Raw genomic sequence first — 23,201 nt, forward strand, 5'->3', positions numbered from 1 at the left:
CACGCTTTCAGTCATGTCTCTGCTGGGAAGACTCATAAGAAATGTCTGTGGTTTCATTACTAAAATCCTTTACTGGTGCTAAAACAGTGTTTAAGAGGCGTCTGGATTCTGCTGTCAAAGCAGAGCTGATGTAGACCCAAAGCTGCTCTCCTATTTGATGCAGATATCAGTGGTTTGGTATGCCGGGTTATAAATTTTACTGGCCTGCCCGCCTGCAGCAGGGAGTCTGAGACAGTGGTAAATTAAAATGATGTGTACCAGCCAGAATCCGAATGCAGCTAATGGAAGTGTTTTGGACAGGCCTGCCAAAATGTTGTGTTCCATCCTTGTGAGTTATGTTTTAAAACTATATGATTGTAGTAGCGCCGTGTTACACAGTGTGCGGATGGTGTGGGTACCTTAACAGGAAAATACTGCAAATTGTGAGCACATTCCTTCCGTTCCCATGGGGATGATCGTCGTCTAAACAGTCTCATTAAGGAGTAGGAAGCGCTGCTCTGTGTCACACTGTGTGGCAGCACTGTGACTGTGTGTGTCGGGGAGGAAATGTGGCTGGGATGGGCTTTGAAACAGCGTCTCAGCAGAGCGACGGATTGATACGTCTTGTAGAAACAAGTACATTTGCCTGTAGGTGTAAGATTTCAGGGGGGGACGCTTCAATATTTAGAACATGTGCATCTGTCCTCTGCAGGAAAAACAAGAAAGATGATTTTTTTTTTTTCCTGTCAAACACGGATTTGTGTGATTTGTTCTGAAAGTTTTGAACTTGAAATGAAATCTTCCTGAACCCCATCTGGATTCCAGGTATACATAAAATATTTAAATGGCTTAATTCATCGTTGACATGAAGAGATGCACGTTAAACAAAAGACACAAACAAGAGAGTATATGAAGTCAATGTATGTGTTTACTCAACAGGAATAATATAAAATGAGAAAAGCTGAATAAATATTTAAAAGTGGCACAGAATGAGGGAGACTCCATAATAGTTGGGTTTGTCACCTGGTGCGGGAATTTTGTGTTTTCGTTTGCCTAAATAAAGACATTCTGACCAGAAGAAAGAACAAATTGGTGCAGAAAAAATCACCAGAACTCACCACCACCACCAATCCCACTCCACAATGTTCAAACTACACTATGCCAATGAATGTAGATATGAACTTTTTAAGATATGACTTTATTTTGCCCTGATTATGTAATCCAAAATCCAAAACCTTACAGTGTGTATCAGAATGCTAGCATGTTAGCATTTAGCCTCAGCAGAGTCATAGGTGAACTGGTGTGCTCAGGCTGCAGCAAATGGGGAGGAGTGAATGGAGAGAGATTCAGGGTCTGCAAAGAAGTGTACATTCTAGCAAAATCAGGAGTTTAGAGTTAAATCTAAGTCATTTTCATGTTTAAAAGTGTTATTTTTGTGAAGAAAAATACATTTCAAAATATGCGACTATGATACACAGAGTTCTTAGGGGTTTAATTACTGACCTGACACAAACTCATCACTTTAACTTACAGGATCTTTGCATTTCTAAAAAAGCACTTTTTTGATCTGTCACCTGGTGCCTGATTTTAGATACTTTGCATAAATAAAGACATTCTCAACAGGAAAAAGAACAAATTGGTGCAGAAAATTCCCCAGAAATCAGACCAGTGAGTTGCTACCTCTGTTAACGTTCCCTCCTGCAAAGTACAAATTAAATGTATTCCTGTAGATGAAATTCTTTAAATGTGACCTTATTTCCTTATTTTATCTTGATTATATAATCCAAAATCAAAACACATCATCCATCAGAATGGTAGCATATTAGCATTTAGTCTCAGCAGAGTCATAGGTGAGCTGGTGTGCTCAGGCAGCAGCGAATGAGGAGAGGCTTAGATGTGTACATTCTAGAGAAAGTAATAGTTTAGAGTGACATCTAAGTCTTTTTAAATGTTGAAAGGGTTAATTTTTGTGGGAAAAAACTCAGAGTTTTTATGGATTTAGCTATTGACCTGAGAATGACTCATTTTCACCTGCTGAGTGATGCTCATATGCAATTCATTTTTATTTGTATAGCGTCAGTTCACAACATACGTCAAATATAGCACTTTTGTCATCTGGTTCCTGAATTTAGTGTTTTCTTTTCCATAAATAAAGACATTTTTACCAGAAAAAAAGAACAAATTAGTGCATTAAATTAATTCAAACTAAATCTACTTTCCTTCCTACAGAGATGAACTTCATTAAATGTGACTTTATTTTGTCTTGATTATATAATCCAAAATCAGCAGTGGACCATGACTGACTCTCTGACGTGCCGCCATGTGGGAACAAACCATCTGAGCTGTGTTCGTGTTAATACATTTTTTCCTCCTGACTGGCAGAGCAGACAGAAGAGAAGACATACTGTACCCATCAGTGTGGCAGGAACAAGCTGCACTAGAATACGAGCAGACGAGGAGATGTTTGTGTAAAATAGCTTCTCTTTGTTTCAGGTGCATTTGTTCTGCAAGCTGCTACACTTGAAGGTACGGCAAACACATAAAGACAGTGCGCACCTGTCTGACTCAAAACTACAGAATGTTTGATATTAGCATGAAAAAGACCCTAATGGAGTTTTCCTGCTTCTGCAGAGCTTCACAAGGCTGTTGTGTCTGTGTGGCCCCCGGGGTCAAACATCTACCTCGGTGAGTGTGTGTTGCTGCAGTGCACAGTGGAGCCCAACTCCATCTCTGTGTGGAGCTACCGGTGGTACAAACTACACACTGCTGTGACCCCGAACCCCAGGCACCTGGTCTCTGGTGACAGCTACTCCATCACCGCGGTAACGAGGGAGGATGCAGGCAGCTATTGGTGCAAAGCAGAGCGCAGGGAGGGCAACAGGACGGCTGCAAGGCTCAGCAGCCAGCCAGTCGTGCTCATTGTGTCAGGTGAGCAGCTACAACCTCTGCAGCGAGGCGTCGGGTTACTGCTCCACACAGGTGGAAAGGCTGTGCAGTCAGGTTTGACTTCTAGCATAGGGATGCACATCTGCAGCCACTTCTACATGAACCAACTGAAGTCAGAATGTTAAGCTGCAATGCAAATTCTAATCAGCCAGAAGTCTTTTCAACTGTGTTAATCTGACATTGATTCATTTGTGCAGCCTGACTGCTTTAATTTCTGTGGTTACTATAATCAGGATGTTTATAGGCTCAATCTTGAGTCCTAAAATGATAATTACAGAAGCCAAATGTCTCCTTTTCAAAACTTTGCTTGCCTCATAGCACACACAAAAATGTTCCATCGACCAATCCAATAAAACTTATAGCAAGCAGCACATTTAAAAAAAACAAAGAGTCTACAGGCTGTGTGAGGCTGAATGCTGACATGCTCAGATTGAGAATGTTGCTTCACGTTAGGTTCACTTTCTCTTTACTCTTCATTATTTATGGCTCCTTCTATGATTTTACATATTTGTTTATCATGTCTTGTTATTGCGCAGACTTGTGGAGCAGTATTATACGAGCATGTGGCATGAAAGTCTCTTTTTAGTTTTTAGCCATTTTTAGTTTGTTGAGCACCTGATGGTGCCACAAGGTGGACAACTGAGGATTTCGCCCAAATTAATGACACAAATAATAAAGAGAACTCGGATATCTGTACCACATTTCAAACAATGCATGGTGAAGGAAAACCAAAGTCTGTCTCAAGGCATTGATTAAACCCTAAAACCTCACATCTGACTATCAAAATACACCTATTTAGAGTTTCTTTAAAAAAGAAAATACCTTCTTGCTTTAAAATGGCTTAGATGTAATTCTACAGCATTGTTTCATCTAGAATGTGCACATCCATGAAGTCTCCGTTGCTTTCTCTGCTGTATGCTGCAGCTCGAGCACACTAGCTCACCTACAACTCTGCTTTAAAGCTGTAAAAACTAATCGGCAAGTTGTTTGTTCAAGTAATTCAGGCTCCTTTAGCATAGAAAGACAACATAAAGACATGTTAACAAGGTAGCAAACTTGAATTTCATTGAAGGGGGTGTTTAAGTTGACTTCAGGTTAAAGGACTTTAGATTATTCACAGTGAAATGCACCAAATTGTCAACCATCTCTGCTTTTTCTAGTGTTGCTGTTTAGTGTTACAGCAAGGTCCTCTCATAATTGCCCAGTGCGGCATTGAAGACAATTACTTTGACAATATCAACTATAATTATGTGATAATTATAATGCATTTAACAGAGATATGGGGTTCAGTAGCAGGGATCATGTCACAACAATATAAGTTTTATAGATTTGATGGCACAGAGTAGAGCTGGATGGATGTGGAGGTCGTCTGGTTGCTGTGATGGTGGAAGTTTGAGAGAAGGAGATTTGGGGTGGGGGAGAGAAAAAAAGAAGAGGGAAAAGGCATTAATGGATGTGGAGGTAGGAGGATGAATGGGTGGATGAAGGGAGGGTGGAGTTGTGAGAACAGGATGAACAGTGCTGGACAGGTTAACCAGGTACATCTGTCAGGTAACTAGAGGTGTGGTTGAGGCATGTCAATGATGTCAATGATAGGTTCTTACCTAACAAGTCGACTTTGGTCCTTTGGCCTTCTTATACTACCAAAGATACAAAACCTGCCTTGCCTTTATCATAATCAGATTTAAAAAATAAAACTTCAGCATGAACAATTTGTCAGCTGCTTTGGTGTGAAATTGTTCTTACTGTCTTCTCTGTCCTCCAGATCTACTTCCTCCATCCCTGACTCTGACTCCCAGCACCAAACAGATCTTCAGAGGGGAACATTTCACTTTGCAGTGTCCCTCGTCTCAGATAAACCCCACAGGCTGGAAGCTGAGGCGTTTCCCTCCAGGAGAAACAATGAAGACCAGAGTCCTCCAATCTGATCAGTGTACACCACTAGGGGGAGCTGTTATTGCCGACAAGCCCGACTTGTGTGGCTTCACTGCTGCCACTGGGAGCAATGGACTGTACTGGTGTGAGGACTCTGAGGGCCGCAGCAGCTCAGTCAACATCACAGTAAGCTGTGAGTCTAACAGCAGTTTTAGCGATACAGGACAAACTAAGGAGGACACAACAAAAAACAGTAAAACACAAAATATCTGACTAAGGTTTTAAATGTGTTGAATGAGTGACAGTATTTAAAGATCGCTCCAGGGGAAAATCAAGTTTTTTTTTCTACTTTCTTAACATCCCCATATGGGGCACTTTGAAAATACAGTACAGCCTACTAACAGCAGTCTATAAATAAAGATTCACACTTGTAGGACTTTACATAACAAATCCAAAGAACTAGTCCTGTCAACTTGCAGGGTGGAGTCGGCTGTACCATTATTCCTCTTCAAAATCAGTTTTAGCCTTGAACATGTATGGCTGAACTGTTCCATTGTTACTCTGCCAAGGAGGTGGAGCCTTGGCAGAGTTATGTGACGAACATTGGTTTGTCTGTTCGCAACATTACTCAAAAACGGATAAATGGATCGTACTACTAATCGACCGCTGCAGACTTATCGGTACTTATCCATTGGAAATCATGCAAGGAACAATTGATAGAATTGTGGGGATGTTTCTGAGCCCCATCAATTCCTGCAACTCGCTACATATTTAGGTCACACGATTCGGTATCCGTACATAACGTACACGTCTAACACGTGTCTATGCTCAGCGCAAGGTCATTTTGTTTGTGGGTACATCTATATGAAATTCTATTTTGCTGTGATTCCAGCCTTTTTTCAAAATCTTCTAAATCTTTTAAAGATTTATTAGATGGGTTTTTAAGGAGTTTGATCAATGAACAAAGAGGAACTTCAAAAGAAACATCAAACTCCAATGTGGGGAATTAATGATATCTTCTATCTTTGACCCACAGATGGCAACATCATCTTGAAGACTCCAGCTTTTCCTGTGTTTGAAGGTGATAATGTGGTCTTGTACTGTCAGTTCTGGCAAGGCAACCACAATAAAGCAACTTTCTTTAAAAATGGAGCAGAAATCTCCTCTTCCAGCTCTTCTGTTTCAGACAGAGTAATAAAAATGACAATTGAGAATGTGACACTGGAAGATGAAGGTGCCTACAAATGTGTATCCAGGGACAGAAAGATGGAGAGTCCAGAGGCCTGGTTAACAGTAAGAGCCGATCGAGGTCAGCTGTGCAGCTTTATTGCATTTGTTATTTGTGTTTTATAATATTCATCATACTGCTTTGTGTAATGTCAGTCAAATGTCTTCCAGGTAATTTCACATCAGCAGATGGAGCAGCAGCCTCAATTGGTGGTAGAGTAATTTCTTATTAATACATTTATTTACCAGTTTTGGAGGGAATACTTGCTGCTAGTAATAATTACTGGTTAAAACTAAAGTTAACACTTGAGTTTAATATATGATGAAGCATTTTAAAAATGTTCAGATATCCAAAATACATCAGATTTGTCTTCTAATAAGCAGTCAAGTCAATCATAAATCCATTTTGTTGTTTTCAAGGACTTTGAACTTGTAAGTAAAATGAAAAAAAAAAAAACACTTCTTCTTGGCTACATATTCCTAAATTTGTCTGACTTGTATCAGTTGCTGTATTTCCTGCCACAAACACTGTCGACATCACTTGGTGTTAGCACAGGATTTTTAGCTTTCAGTATCTCTTAAAGACTCGTGAGATGTTTAAACTTTAAACTAGCTCAGATTTCAGAATACAAAGACGGCATCAATGAAAACCAGTAAGCTAAAAGTGCTTAACTGTTTACAAAGGTGTATTGTTGTCTATTTAACAGAAGTGAAAGTTAAAGGGGCAATTACAAATGGTTTATAGGGCTTGTAATGATAAAACATCCTATGAATGAAATTACAATGCACCATATTGACAGGTTTCTTGGTGTGATTCTAGCTCTTAATAATTTTCTGTTACAACTTTATTACTGTCTGATTGTTTAAACGCTCAAACAAATATTTTTTGTTCTATTGATCAGGCTCCTGGATTTGGATCTTGGTGTCATGTGTGGTTTTACTTCTGATTCTCATTCCTCTCAGTGTTTGGCTCGTTTGTCGCTAAAAGTAAGTTACTTTCCTTGTTATTTTTTTATTGCATACGTGCTGATTATATGCTGGCACAAATCACAGGTGCTTCACTGATTGCTCTGTTTGCTTAAAGGCACCAGATGTTCAGCACTCAGAGCTGCTGGCCGCTTTCTAAAGAGAACATACCAGCAGTTCCACTTCCAGCAACCAAGCAGGACGTGACTGAAGTGCAGTGGGATCTGTCCTGGATGGAGATGTCCAATCTGTTGGATAAGAGCTTATATCCTGGCACTTAAACGTTCACTTTTACTTGAAGACATTCACTCTTTTTTGTTAATCTGGTTGCATTTGAAGGTGTTGGCTTCACGTCTGAATGAGAACCCTGTTTACTGCATCCAGTCACCTTTACAGATGGTCATGTGATTTTAGGGAGGCTTTTTTCTACATTTTAGCATCAATTTTTATCCAAAAATCATAGCAAGTAAATAAACACATAACAAAAACATAGTTTGTGGGTCTGGAATCATAAAGCACCTTTCCTTTTCCCTTTGCTCTACAATTTCACATCTATTACAATCTGGAACACAAAATAAACCTTTACTGCACTGGCAAAAGAGCCTGGAACTGGTCAGATTAATGAGACGCACCAATAATTCATGTAATCCAGGTTTAGACAAAATGTTAACAGGAGGTGACATTTAGTTTGTTGCATCTAGCCGTTTGTAGGAGTCTTTCCTTTGAGTTTAATACATATCTGCAGCATCAAAGGATCATATGAGCGTCTCCAAAGTTAGACATTTTTATTTTCATGGAACAGACAGCACCAATCATTCATTAATTACTTATTAATTATTAAAGTTTTTTTTTTTTTGGAAACAAAACACATTGGAAATTTCCCCTGATGTGGGGAGTATTAAAGGATTATCTTATCTTTTAAGCACTAAAGATTCAGCACAGATAATTATAACTGAGCTCAAAATCACAACTTTTGAAAAAAAGTCTCTTACTTGAAATTTTTTAGATTCAAGTATATTAGGTTTGTTTACTTATCAACTACATTTTGTGTTCAACTTTGTATTATATTTCAATTATCAATATGCACAATTCTACATAGTTTGTAGTGCTATGAATTCATCCTGCTGCGACGAACAAGATATTGAGCTTACAAGTTCATGAAAACGTTAATTATTCTTTCATAAAAGTTAATTGACCTTATTATAAACCATTACATTTCTGATTATCAGTATTCCATTAGATAAACAGGTTCATCACTTTGGGATCATCGTATAAAAGGCTCTGTCATATGTCTGCCAAATGACCTTGTTTCTTCAGTGCTTCTTTCAGTTTTGATTTGATCAGATCCTTTTTGTTTGTTCCTTTGAACTACTCGTGTTATTTTTGTGCGTGTCGTCTCATTTTTGTGACTTTTTATACTTGATTGCACCGTTGTGTAGATGTTATAGAGACACAAAGCAACTACAGAGGAACACAATACAAGTCCAGATTAAGCAGCTTTTCACTGCAGGAGCTCAGAGCAGGGTTAGAATTACAGTTAAAGGAACGGCCTCTTAATTGGCCCTTTACTATTGTGGTGTAACATCCGACAGCTTTGACTGTGGCGTTAACAACCGAGTCCACTAAGACAACAACAAATAGAACTAACCGGACTTAACACCACTTCTATGAGCATGAAGGAAACAGAAGAATGGAGAGTGCGATATTTTAGTCTATATGAGGAATTCTATACTGTTGATGCTGTTTTTAGAGAGGAGATGGCTGCTGCTTGATGCACACGTGGAAAGAGTTGAAAAAATGGTTATTGTCCACTTTGAATTAACCAATCAGCATCGAGACCTGCTTCGCAGATTTTCAGGTCCGGGGTCAGGCGTATACGGACTACTGAAAGAGGTTACATTTGGATACTTCTTGCAGTTGGAACCAGCTCCAAAGATTCACCCTAAAACAGTCTGCAAGTCCCTTCTGTTGTCTTATAAACTGCCCATCATCACTGTCCAGTTTCTGCTGTACTGAACTTTTGGTATCTTTTATTTTTTAAGAAGTGAGAGAGTCAAACCCTATAGAGCATATATAAACTCTGTACCTATTCTTCGGGCAGATAATAGTCCATTCTTCTCCAGCTGACTGTGTGAAAGACAGGTTTATAATCCCACAATCCTCTGGATGCTAATTTGGGTCTGGATTTAAATGATGCCTTTCATTGCGGAGACCCTATGCTTTTATGTATCTGCCGGGATAATTGCGATGTCATGGCACATTGGATGACTCATTCTTGAACTACACAGTGCTTTTTTTTGTAAATTAAATACATTCCTGCAAAAATAAATAGATGTGCATGTACTTTGTCTGTGGTTTTGATTTAATCCAGTAATTGTTTCTTTTATTCATTGTTTCCTTTCATTTGAGCATTTCAAATGAGTTTTTACTGCTTATTATTGCCTTTGAGGCTGAAAAGTAACTTGATTAGACTAGATTACATCTTAATTTTCTTTTCATTACCGTAAGATTTTAATTAATGATAGGAAGGATCACATGTTAGTCCTTAGACAAACACATAATCATCCAGTGACACCAAAACTATGCATGCTGACATGGTGCCAAGTCAGGCAGAGGAATGTTTTCCAAGTTTAAGGGGAATTTTCAGTCTTGGATTTTCAAAGATTTGCTCTGGTGCGGAAAGGTGACAGCTCTGTGGTTAGGACAGAGATTAAAATGAATACAGCAGCCCTTCAACACTGCAAGACATGCTGGAGAAGTTTGCTGACTTGTGCAAAAACATCAGTAAGATGTCAGAGTTCAGTCTGATAAAAAATGCACTTATGTAAGGAGTGCAGTGTAGCGTTGGAATGGGAGCAACAAAGAAATAAAAAACCAAAGGTTAATTCTGCTTCACTTGTGATCAGCTTAATATGAAGAATGTGACTTTTTCCTCCAATTTTTAAAATAAAAATATAAAACACCCTTCATAAATTAGACAACAAAGCAACTTCTGCAGACTTTGTTATCCTTTGTAACTGAGAGGTTGTTTTCTTCACTACATGTCTGCACACAGCTCACAAGCTCCAACAAGCTATTCATGAGCTAGTCCAACCGGTTTTTAGTCATGCAGAGGGTGTTGTAGAATCTGCAGCTTGATAAGCTGTCACACTGCATACAATGGAGGCTGTGCAGACTGGCTGTTAAAATGTGCCTGAATACCTGATTTCTTAAAGTATTTTTTTTTTTACCTGGAGACAGATTCTATCCACTGACCTTTGTAGAAAGCTGGGGGTTGTTCAGTTGGTAGGAACTAACGGAGGTATAAAAAGAGAAGACCAGAGAAAATGGACATCAATACGGGTGAGTTAATCAAGAAAAATGGGGTAGAGTCATTGACATAATAAAATAAAGCTTTTACACTTTATTCTCTAAAATGACTTAATATTTTGTATGAATGCGTTTGTTTTTATCTAAAGCCTTACTATTATATATGCATTGCTCAGTATAACACACCGAAACCCTAACAGGGCATTAACGTCCACGTCATGTTAGCTACTTCTGCAAGTTCCTGGGTGAGGTAGAAAGAATGAGAGCGAGCCTTTTTCAGTTGCTGGGCTCAGACTTTGGAAACAAACTGTCCCCTGACATGCGCACCAGTACTGAGTAATGCGGTGACATTTTATTTGGTTAAATTTTTTGACATGTGTTTTATTGTTGCTTTCTTTTAATTTGCTTTTATTCAAATCTTACTGTTTGATTTTAACTGAAAAGCACTTTGGCCACCTTGAGTGTTGCAAAGTGCTTTATAAATACATTTTGACCAATTGATTGACTGATAGGTTCTAGGAAGCAGTGAAAAATGCATGAAAAACCTTCCTTTACAACAGTTAAGATCAAAACAAGGAAGCAGTTTTGACGCAAACAAGACTGTGTGCAGTGAAACACAACGTAGCGTGTGCAAATAAACCAGCTAGACCGGATTTTGGTTATGCTAGGAAAACAGAAAAGATTCAATTCCTGTCAGCTTCCAACAAGAAGTGTCTTCCTTAAAAGAAATCCACCCCACTCCTTTGATTTTCTGTAAATATGTGGGGGAAAAAGGCTATTAATCTCTAATAATAACCTCACTCAGCTATGGAACAGTTAGATTTCTCTTCTAAATGTAAATTTCAGGCTCATTTAACTACCTGATCATATCTAACTAGAACTGAGCTGCTTTGTTTCCTTTCATAAGGGTTTAAAGACACACAGGTATGCTTTAGGACTTGTGTGCACACATTGACATTATATTCGTTTATACACACGCTCATAAACGCTAAATCTCAAACACCATCACTGTCATTTTTTGTTCTTATCTTGGCTTCTTGTTTTTGTTTGGGCCTATAATCCCTACCAAGGTGACATTTCTTTTATAGGTCTTTGAGTTGTTTTTGACTTCATTCTCGCCATAGTTTCCTGTTGCTGTTAAGTTTGTGCTGCTTTCTTTATTCCAAAAAATAAAATAAAATAGAAGATGACTGAGGGATGAGAGAAATCCTTTCATTGCTGTCTTGCAGATCGACAACAAAATCTGCAGGGTCAAAAATATACAGACAGCAGCTTGTTAGTTTTGGTGTTCTTGTTAATGAAATTTTCAGAGTGGCATGGTCTCTTAACTTCTTGTCAGTGATTATGACTGACTACAGCTGCTGATTCCTCTGAGATAATCAAAATAGGACCTATTTGATAGATGGATTCTGCCACAAACACTACAGTAAGAAAGTCTGAGGAGCACAGCAATGATCTGAAAAAACAAATCATTGACCGTCAGTAAAGTCACTTGGAGCCATTTCAAAATCACCAAACCATCTGTGCAAGCATTGTGAGAGAAAGTGTTTGGCACAGTTTTGCTACTGCCACAGTCAGGAAAAAAACACAACCTATCACCTGCTGCTGAGAGACAGATGGTCAGGATGCTCAAGAGTCAACCAAGAATCATTATAAAGCACATCTGCAATATATTAGTGGCTGCTGGAGCAAAGGTGCCAGAGTCAAGTTTGTTTATGCCTGGGGTAAAAGGCTGACATGCAAGGATTCCCATAGAAACAGAGTCTTAGGGCTCAGCTGAAGTTTGCTGCTGATCACATGGACAAAGAAAAGGCTTTCGGGAGTAAAGTTAAATCCAGAAATATGTTTGAAGGAGAAAAAGTGAAATTTTTAACTCCAAGAATATCATATTTACCATCAAGCATGGTGGTGGTATTACTATGCTCTGGGGTTCTTTTGCTGCCAAAGGAATGGGTGCTTTACACAAACTAATATGAATAATGAAGAAGGAGGTTTACCCTCTACATTCTTCAGGAAACCCTAAAATTATCAGCCACAAGGTTGGTTCTTAGGCACAGTTGGGTATTTCAACATCACAACGACACTAAACACACATCAAAAGTGGTGCGAAAATGGCTTTAATTAAGATAATGGTTAAAGATCAGCCTTTCCAAAATCCTGATTTAAAACCTATTGAGGATCTGTGGACTGTGCTGAGGAAATATGTCAGTGTCAAAATGTCAATAAGTTTAATTGAACTGCACCAATTCTGTCAAGAGGAGTGAACAAAGATACAATTAGAAGCTTTGGATGGCTAATTAAAGCCCCCAGTTAAGGTGAAAATGGCCAAAGGACATTTAATGAAATATTAAATTTGCTGTACGTATATTTATGACCCAGCACATTCTGTCATATTTTCAGAGGACCAATACTAAATCTATGAAAGAACCAAAACTCATGAAGCATTTGGTTTTTGCATTGCACTGGCACAGATATCACACAAGTGTTTTGTTGTCTGTTTTGGTTGCATATTTTCTGAACTGTCACAGAGGTGATGAGTCATTCTGTGCTGATTTTGTTGGTCTTTTTTCTTCCCTTGTGGCTTCGGTTCACTTTGCTGCAAAAAATGATTTGTTGTGGTTCAGGGTCATTCTAAAAATGTTTCACTATTTTGGTTTTGTTTCACTTCACTGCTATTCATCAGACTCCGTATTCTAAATGAAAGGAGTTAACAAAGCCAAAAATAACTCTGCCAGGCTCAAGCGTCCCAGAGCATTCCTCTCGTGTCAGTCATCTAAAGCAGCAGAGGCGTGTGGTGTGATAACCATGTCACTCCGGTTCTGAACTGATGGATTGCATTCTGCTTGCCTCCTTTTATGAAAGATTCTTTGCCAATTTGATCCAACAACATGCATCATCATCAAGTCAAAAAGCTGTTCCTCAAGCTGATTGAAAACTTGACATTTTGGTAGAACTGCCATTCCTTATTTCAGCATGTCTGAACCCCAAAAATGTTTTTCCTTTCTCTTTCAGAGGACACAGAGATCATCACCTTACCAGAGCTCAGGATTGTGATCATTGGTGGGAGATGGGGTGGAAAGAGTTGTTCTGGAAACACCATCCTGAGAAAGGAAAGGTTTGAGTGTGGCCGAACCAGAACAATTCAGTCTGAAGTGAGACATGGAGTGGTGGAGGGCAGGAAGCTCACTGTGGTGGATGCCGCCGGATGGAGCAGCTCTCTTTCCCTCACTGAGATCCCAGAGGGGGACAAGCAAAGGTTCAAACTTAACCCGTCCAAGTGTCCGCCCGGACCGAATGCTTTCCTCCTTGTTATTCCAATAGATTCTGCTTTCTCTGTGGAGCAAAGGAAAATTGTGGAGGATCACATGAAGCTCCTGGGGGAGCGGGTTTGGCGATACACCATGGTGCTGTTCACCTGTGGGGATTTCCTCGGTGGGAAGACGGTAGAACAGCACATCGAGAGCGAGGGGGACTCCTTGAAGTGGGTGATAGGAAGGTGCAAGAACAGGTACCATGTGTTTAATAACAAGGAGAAAACCAACACATCTCAGGTCTCCCTACTGCTGGAAAAGATAGACGAGATGGTGTGGCACAACAACGACAGTTACTACGAGATAGACGAACAGACTTTTAAGATCATCAGAGAGAAGCAACAAGAGGTGGCTGAAAGGGCACGAAAGAGACGGACAGGAGTGGAAGAGCAACGACAGCACATGATGACACTCATTCAAGGTAAATGTGACAGTAGGTGCACTCAAACAAACTCAATAAAATTTTGGAGAATATACTTTTTTGTCAGGTTGGATGAGAGGATCAATGCCTCCTTTAAGTCTGTGCGGCTACAACCAACAACCACTTAAATTAGTTTAGCAGGAAAGCAGGAAACTAATTTGGTAAATGACTTCCCCGAATGACAATCGCTCCCTTCCAGGAAATTGTCCATCACATAAATCCCCTGTGAAATGACTAATTATTGTTGAGTTTTTGGTACAGATTGACCATCTTAACCCCGAGCAGATCATGGGAGTTTTCTTTGTTCCTGTTGTCCAGCTATTTTTTATTTAAAAAAAGAAAAGGAAAAAAAAGAAAAAATGAAAGTTGGAATTTCATTGATTAGTTGTTTGACAAAAAATGGAAAAACCAAATAAACACTGGGGTTAACATGAACAAATTTTTTGCAACTCTAGAAAGATATTTCCCCATGCTGAATGTGTCTTCCAACAACCTCAGCTCCTCTGCACACTGTTTGTGAACCATGTTGCATTGATTTGATTGAACAAGTTTGTGTCTTTTATCTCTTTTGTTTTCTCCGCTCTGCAGAGAGGGGAGAAAACAAAGCCTGCAGTTCACTCAAAGCTCATGTGACTATTAGTCACAGCTGAGTCAATCATAGGGTATTTCTCTTGGAAATTTACCCGATGATATCACACGCCACATATTTGCTCAAGAACCACTGGAAAATTGACAATCTGACAAGTCATTTCATAGTCTCTGGCTCTGTACAATTTGACTATTTATGATAAGACAGAATATCTTTCACATCCATTGGTAGATTTTGAGGTTAAACACAAATGAAATATAACATAAGTGAGAATTAGGCAGATTTTGTTCACTTTCTGACTTTATCCTGGCTCAGAATGGGCTTTTTGGGGGTGACTCTACACAGCAGTAAGCACAGTCTGTCTGTGTTTAGTAACGGGAATACGTCTGTGATGCCTTATTTGACATCAATATATGAATTTTCCTCTTATTTCTGTTCATTTGATAAACAAATGTGTCTGTTTTGCTTGTGTAAATGAAACCCCAATTTGCTTTGACATTGGCTAAAACCCTTTTTGATCAGGTGTCAAAAAACCTCGGACTTAGAGCCAGACTACTTTTTTCCTGCTTACGGCCTTTATACAAAGCTAAAGCATGTTTAGCATTCAGACGTTACAAGTCTTCTCATCTAACTAATGGCAAGAAACTCAATGAGCAATATTTTAAAATGCCAAACTATTACTTTCGTCTTTATACATGTGGAGAACCTGGTGAAGAATAAAAAACCAAGTGATGAATTTCCAAATTAGATTCCACAAACTAAAAAGTGAAACCATAAAAGGAGAATTTAAATAAGAAAGAATTTAACTATTCATATATAATAGAGGTGCAAAAATAGGAGTTAAAATGACAAGAACAAAGATTTGTTTAAACTTTTTGCCTTCATCTGTTATTCTGTATGGTGTTGATTTTTTTTAAATTATCTACCTAAATATGAAGTTAGTCAAACCCGCTGTCAGGATATTTTGTAGTTTGCCAAGTTTAATGATTTGAATAAATTGCTGCGAGCTCCTAATCAATCTGTGTTTTGTTTGAAAATAGAAGAGAAGAAAACCGCCTCGAAGCTCCAGATGATTCTCTTGGGAAGCCGCAGTGTTGGGAAAACCTCAGTGGGGAACACCATCCTGGGATTCAAAGAGCAAGAAGATGCAAAAAGAACGGCGCAGTCAGTGGCCCGGCGGGGTTTTGTGGGTAAAACTGAAATAACTCTTGTTGACACGCCAGGTTGGTGGAAAGGCTTCCCTGCGTTTGACACTCCTGAAGCAATCAAAGAGGAGGTGATGCGCAGCATGTTTCTGTGCCCCCCTGGGCCTCACGTCTTCCTGCTGATGATAGACGCAGACGCATCCTTCAATGGCAAACTCTTAGATGCAGCAACGACACACATGGAGCTTCTCGGAGAAGGAGTTTGGAGACACACCGTCATAGTCTTCACCAGAGGAGACTGGCTGGGAACACACACCATAGAGGAATACATCGAGGGCGAAGGGGAGGCCTTACAGAGACTAGTTGAACAATGCGGGAACAGATACAACGTCCTTAATAACAAGGATGCAAATGATGGTACACAAGTCACAGAGCTGCTGGAGACAATCACCGGCACTGTGGCTGGAAACGGTTGGAAGCATTTTGTTCCAGATGAGCAGATATTTCTGACCATCGAAGAGAGAAGAAGGCGAGTGGAAGAGGCAGCGACGCTCAGGCAAAGTCAAATCAAGGCCAGAAGAACATCCCTCAGAGGTTTGCTTCACAGTCATCTGGTATTAGTGTCACAAGTAAATTAGTCCGGCACTGTCAGAGCTGTTTCCACACTATCAGGGGGGAACGAAATTACATAAATACGATTCATTACAACAGAGCAGCAGGGAATAACAGTCTGGTGAAGCTCATAATGTTGAGACTGTTAGAGGATGATAGTCTGTAGGGTTATTAAGTAATTATTTCACTTCAGTGCTGGCCACATAAGCAATATACTGGCTTTGTCTATACACAGACTTATCAGCCACAACATTAAAACCAAAGAGACGAAGAGAGTTGGGCTGAACAACAACAACAACAAAAATGTTACAACTATTTTTGCAAATATTGTAATTGCGATATGAGTCCCGATTTTAATGCAAGTGGTAATTTTTCCTTCTTTTCCAACGATGTAAACATAAAAATGTTGATGGGGTTTTTACTGCAGTCTGGACCGGACATGCATGTTCCCTCATGTCTAACAGTGTAACTTTACAGGTCCACAGTTCACTACAATGTAAAAAAAAAAAAAAGAGAAAAAAAAATATTTTTGACAGATTTTCCTTATTTTGTGAAATTACAGATAATAACAAGTAAATCACAGAAAAGAGGTATTAATTTACAATTAATTGCAAACAACAACAAAAAATAGTCAAAACTGTAAATAATGTCAACATCAAATATCAGTGTTTGTAAAAATGAGAAGTTTTTTTCCATCATTTTCCAAATTCTGCTATTTTTGTTGTATTTCAGTTATCTATAATCATTTAAACTCTCTCTCTATATATATACTTACAAATAGTAATACATTCTTTTACAATGCATTACTGTAAACTTACCATGTTTTACTGTATTGAAATCGGCTACAAATATCACTATTTTTTTCTTTTTAAGCTGTTTTTACAGTTAGCAAATGTAACAGTATTCCACCATTTTTAACATACTTTTTGAGGCACCCTTGCTGCCAGATTGTGACCATTTATTTTTGCATTGGATTTTTTGACAGTGTAGAATTGTGCGTGCACTAAGTGAGTTTTCTCTTTCATCATGCACTGACAGTTGTTTTATTCTGTTCAGAGTCCAGTAATAAATTGCAGGAGATGAAGATCATGATGCTTGGCCAGAAGAGATCCGGAAAAAGTGCAACAGGAAACACCCTCCTCCGTAAACAAGTGTTCGACACCTGTCCGAACGAGCAGTGTCAGGTGGAGGTGGAGGAAGTATCCGATCAACTGGTCACAGTGATCGACACTCCGGGCTGGTGGAAGGAAACCTCTCGCTGCACCGAAGACATGGACAAAGAAATTGTCCGAGGTCTGTCACTGAGCCCGCCTGGGGTTCATGCTGTTCTCCTGGTGGTTCCTTTAGACCTGAGGTTCAGACAAGCTCAGCTGGCTGCCCTGGAGGATCACATGAACCTTTTTGATGAAGGTATCTGGAAACACACCATGGTTCTGTTCACATACGGAGACAACCTGGAAGATAAATCTGTAGAGGAGCATATCGAGAGGGAGCACAGCGCTCTCCGCTGGCTGGTGGACAAGTGTGAGAACAGGTATTACACCATCAACAATATGAAGAAAGCTGATATGACTCAGGTAACAGAGCTGTTTGAGAAGGTAGAAGAAATGGTGGCGGGAAACAGCGGCCAGCTCTTCTGCCCTGACATGAAAGACGTCCACCTGAGGATTGATGAGAAGTTCAAGAAGAGGGAGCTGAAACATGTGCTGAAGAAGTCGCTGGAGCAGGAGTACAGGAGGAGGGAGCTGGAGCTGATGATCAGCTTCAAGGAAAAACTCCTCGAGCTGCAGGCTGACATCAGGGAAAGTGTGGCAAGCCAAAGACCCAGGACACTGAGTGAGTATTTCACAGCAGTAGGTCAACAAGAAAGTCTTTCTTCATCATAGTATATTGTAAATATGTTCTTATTTCAATAAAAAGCAACAGGACGACTCATTTAGGTTCAAAGAATCCAAGCATGAAGTGCAGTTGCTTTATGTTGAAGATCTTGGATTACATACACACTCTAATCATGTGCTCTGATTATCATTGTTAGTTGACAAGAACAAAATCAAAGCCAAAGGAATTGGTCAGAAGAAGAAAGATGAAAAGGAGGAAAAAGTCGACGCAAAAATCAACAGGGAAATCGAGAAGCTTGACAAAGACATACTGACATCCACCATTCTTCTTCGGAACAGCAAGGAGTTCTTACTTCCTGACTGTAAGTATAAACTGTGTTGTAACTGAGTAACTGCATTGCATAGCATCAGCTGGAAGTACAACTTGTCATACCTGCTCAATCAGTCATTTTGGTAATCAAGTAAATATTGTGACATGTAGCTGCAGGTGGTTTAGACAATATCACTTTTTGACTTTTTCATTATCCATTTTATTGTTAGTGGTAGCTCAAAGATGGGATTTTTTTTTTACATTTACGTTTTTTTCATATTTCAGCTCATCCATAATCAGAGACGATTTGATCTACTTGTTCAATATTGCACATTCTGAATTAAAAAGATAATGAGAAATGACAGTTTAAAAAAAAATGGGATTTAGCTTTAATAGTCCCTAAGATAGTGCCATTCAAACACAGACTCAAATTTTAGTGTGCAAAAAAGTGGGCTGAGAGTAGACCAACGGGCAATCAGAAAGAAAAGAAATCTCAGAAACTATTTGATATATTAAGGTAAAACTACACAAATATCTTTATTAATATCCATTTTTTTGTAAAATCAGTGATGGTCAAGCAGAAATTGTTGCACAAATTTGAAGTTTTGAGATGAAATGGCCCAATTCCGAGTCTTCACGTTACTACTGAGCAAAAACACAGAAAAAAATATTTTTTTGTTTCTCATTTTCAGTGAAAGGAGAGAGCTCAGCACCCAGCAACTTTGACAAAGTGTTGAATTGGATATCCTCACTTAAGATTGGCACAAATACGGAGAGCCAGCTGACCCTGAACTTCTCTGAAACGTCAGGATACGCATCTATCTACGACTTTAACAAGGACATGGACATGCCTAAATGAAAAGTTTCAATGGACTGATTCATTGAAAATTTAATGCAGTAAGTGCAATAATGGAATTTTTGAAATCAACATCAGGAAAGCATAACACAGTAGAAATATGACACAGTACTTAATGGGCAGCAGTAACAGGATGTAGCTTGTCGATGAACTGTTGAGGCGTCCTGGATCAGTTCGATGAATCTGGGTAAAGAGCTGCTTGCATTTGACTTATTAGCACTGTTGAGGTACCTTTGGGCAAGGAACTAAACCCTCAGCTGTTTCAGTGTGTTCCTGCAAAGGAGAATTTGTGCATAGCCAAACTGCACTACTAATATTCTTGTAAATATTACACTCATGTGGCTACTTATTCAAAAAAGTTACAAAGGGTTAGACACGCTAAACTACAGTTTAGTTCTATCTGGAAAGCTGATCCCAAAGAACAAAATCAATTGAAAACATGGAGGATTCCTAAAGAAGGAAGTTTTAAACGACTCCATGGTCTCATCCTGCCTCATATCCTCAGGCCAGGTGTTAAAGAGCCTGAGGGCTTTTATTCTGAAAGGTCTGACCCCCTTTGAAAACCATCCTACACTTACCTTCAAAGTTTTGTCTTTGTTTTTACTACACTGACGCTTATTCGGAATATCAAATAAGGAACATATAGAATTATCAGGTGAGCAAAAAAACAAACGTAAACAAGCCCAAATAGTAAGAGTCAGACCGCTTAGTGCTATAAAAGTAATTAAAAATCAATTCTAAAACATACTGGAAGCCACTGTAAAACTTTGGGTTCTGTTCTGCAAAAAACCTGTTTAGCAATCCAAGCATGAAAGGGGACAAAAGCATGCAAAGTCATTTCTGTCTCTAAAATTCAAAACAGGTCATACTCTGCTGGTGCTTCTTAGTTGGTAAAAAGTTGTTTGTGCAAGTTTTGCAATGTGCTGCTCAAAGCTGAAGTCAGAATCAAAGCCGACAACACCATCTAATTTATTCAGACAGGTAACTAATACAGTAGATGCAGTGCTCAATCTTAATATTACTGGAGGCACTTACTTGGATTTCTGTATCATTGGAGTTCAAAAGATGGTATTTTTGGACATCTAATTTCACACATCTCCTGAGCACTCAGTGGGGTGAATCGGGACATGAAATTTTGTGTGAATGATAGATTGGGGAAATAGCAGGTCTTTGAAATCACATTTGAAGTCCCAAAATGGAGAGATAATGTTGTTAATGGTGGCAAAAAAATGTTCTTACTCAATGATAAAATCTTAGGTTGCTCATAAATATCTCTGTGACGCCATCCATAGATTTCTTGACCGATGTTTTTGAGCTCAGTGTGGTATGTAATCATCTTGGCACGTCTTCTGACCCCTGACTAATCCCAAAATAAGAAAATAATTGGAGCATTAATGGAGCTGAGGTGTTCCATTCAAACATATCTGGACTATGAACTGGGACTGTAAGCAGCCGTAAGCTTAATTATTCTTAATTTTAAGTCTTAATACAATTCAAATGGGTGAGTTGTATAAAACCTCAACGCACATATTGTTGTCATGAATGGGAAAATTAGCTATAGAGACCAAAACAGCTTTTATACCAGGCTGTAAACATATTAAAATCAGTTGTAAAGTCAAGCATTTTAACATTGTGGCCAATGGGGATTGACTCATTTTTCAAGCCAGTCTCAAGTGGGCATTTGAGGAACTGCAGCTTTTAGCACCTGGCTTGATTTTATTTGGCCTCGTAAATTGAGTCTTGGTATTAACGAAAACCAGATTGTAAAGTTTAAATAAGGTTAATTTCTTTCACAGCAGCAAGGAAATGCTTGGCTGAATTTTTAATTTTTCAAGCGTTTTTTGGAGATAACTGCCAGTTTTTTCAAAATATGTGGATAATTTTTGAGACTTTCAGTTTTGGACTGAAGAAGGCTGCAAGACGAGAGGTAAAACATCTCCAGGAACTTTAAAAAAATGAAAGAAATTCAGTTGCTTTTTATGGAATCTTGCAGGATTATCATGACCTGGATGACTTAGAATCTACACACACTTCTTCACTACGTGACTCATGAAAGTTATGAACTCACGTCGCAATTAGCATTTATCTGCAGAACTTGGAAAAATAAATGGACCAAAAAGGACTCCTTGCTGTTGCGATAGAAAATAACCGTATTTAAACTGGGCAACCTACATTTGAAAGAAATCTTGGCGAAAGCTTCACTTTAGATTTCTGATTAGTGGCAGAGAATTGTTAATAACTGAGAGCATCACATTGATTTAAAATTTCTTGGTATTAGGTTTATTAGACCAGAGAACACCTTTATATGAGACATTATATGAAATTGTTCACTAAGCACTAAGTCAGGATGAAATGTCTCTTGGTGTCTCATTCTGAAGAATCCGTGTAATTAAAGTGGTACAAGGTATTATATTAACATAATATTAACATTATAGTAACTGATAACACTCCGCTTTCCCTGTGAAGTGGGTAAAAGAGTTTTAACAGGCATAAAATGGTAGATAAGATTCCATCTTTCTTAAATATACAACATTTTTGTACATTTATTCACTGTGTCAAACATTTGCTGATTCAGTCTGGTGGTAATTTTGTGGGATGTGGTATAATATGAGGCTTTAACCTTAAATACTTTATTTAAGCTGTACACATTTGTAAACTTAATATCCATGTTTTTACTGTTAACAAAATAAAAGTTTTTGGTTGGAAAAAGTTGATGTAAGATATAATACTGTATAATATATGCATTAAGCAGGAACATATATTGTCTTTATAGTAGCTCAGGTGTATTATTTGTTGTAATTATACATTTTTAATGGAGAAAAGATTGTAAATCTGACGTGTAAACTATTTCACTGTGATTCAGTTTTATTTAGTTTGCTAGAAATAACAATCCACAGCAAAGAGAAGACAATCCGAAAACAGTCTCATTGGATTTGTATTCACGTAGAAGCTGCAGAATTTCCCCACTGAGATGAAAAAATGTATCACTCAATGTAATTTGTATTTCTATTTTCAAAAGGAAAGATTAAATCTTTGCAATTTAATGCCAGACTGCACTTGAAGTTTTCCCACAGTGAAAAAAAATCACTACACCTGACTAATTTAATAAGAAAATGAAGCCCAGAGTCGGGCTCAGAGGTACAAAAATAATGGTGGTTCTTTACGCTTTGACATTTTGAGCTTGATAATTAAATATCCTGAATGCCATGTAACTTATTAGACAGTTCCTGCTTGTTCTTGTTCTTCTTCTGCTAAAGCAATAAAAATAAAAAAATGCTTTTGTCACTATGGTTTCTTTCATTTTGCACAGATGACATTTGAAATATCAATAAAAAAAAGAAACATTTTATTTTTGTGATGTGAGAGGTCGTCACTTTTGTCTTAAATGTAAATATATCCTTTTGAGATAACAAAGTTTCCTTTCATGTCATCTGTGTCTGCCATTTGTCAGAAGAAGCCCTAAAGTTAAGAAGACAGATTTATGCTGTCTCTCTGAAGCATTCTGTCAGTGGCAATCATTTGCTCCTTTTATAAATCTGCATATACATCACCAGCTTCAAAGCACAGGTCAAAGAACATGTTCATCTCCTCAAAAATGGTCTCATTTGGAACAACTTTAACTCCACAATACATTAAAGCTTGTTTGTTTCCACTTACTATGCATGGAAGTCAAAATTTGAATTTGAAAAACTTAATGATTGCTGGTTTACACACATAATGCAACAATAATCCACAGACAGCTGTGAACAGTCTCAGTGACCTTTCTATTTGCTGTTCATGTTTTAAGTTAGAGACTCATGATATTGCGGACAGAAAT

At 38.5% G+C, this 23,201-nt stretch overlaps 1 protein-coding gene and 1 long non-coding RNA gene across 3 annotated transcripts; both read left to right on the top strand.

Moving 5' to 3' along the window:
* Positions 1–209: 209 nt before the first annotated feature.
* Positions 210–9,334, top strand: LOC110961248 (uncharacterized). The gene is made up of 7 exons (XR_007941347.1): positions 210–2,505; positions 2,611–2,907; positions 4,691–4,993; positions 5,837–6,109; positions 6,199–6,240; positions 6,930–7,014; positions 7,112–9,334. It is a non-coding gene; the product is annotated as an uncharacterized LOC110961248 (long non-coding RNA).
* A 306-nt stretch (positions 9,335–9,640) lies between these two features.
* On the top strand, positions 9,641–22,660 carry LOC110961249 (GTPase IMAP family member 8-like). 2 transcript variants are annotated; one of them, XM_022208789.2, is made up of 6 exons: positions 9,641–10,335; positions 13,315–14,034; positions 15,664–16,362; positions 17,437–18,216; positions 18,416–18,580; positions 19,221–22,660. In XM_022208789.2, exons 1-6 carry the CDS (start codon positions 10,320–10,322, stop codon positions 19,385–19,387), a joined length of 2,547 nt encoding a protein of 848 aa, XP_022064481.2. In that variant the 5' UTR covers positions 9,641–10,319; the 3' UTR covers positions 19,388–22,660. The 2 variants fall into 2 exon arrangements, with proteins under 2 accessions (XP_022064481.2, XP_051802890.1); XM_051946930.1 differs by lacking the exon at positions 9,641–10,335 and having other exon boundaries at positions 12,798–14,034.
* Positions 22,661–23,201: the final 541 nt, after the last annotated feature.

This window comes from Acanthochromis polyacanthus, chromosome 4 (genome assembly GCF_021347895.1).
Source record: "Acanthochromis polyacanthus isolate Apoly-LR-REF ecotype Palm Island chromosome 4, KAUST_Apoly_ChrSc, whole genome shotgun sequence".
Lineage (NCBI taxonomy): Eukaryota > Metazoa > Chordata > Actinopteri > Pomacentridae > Acanthochromis > Acanthochromis polyacanthus.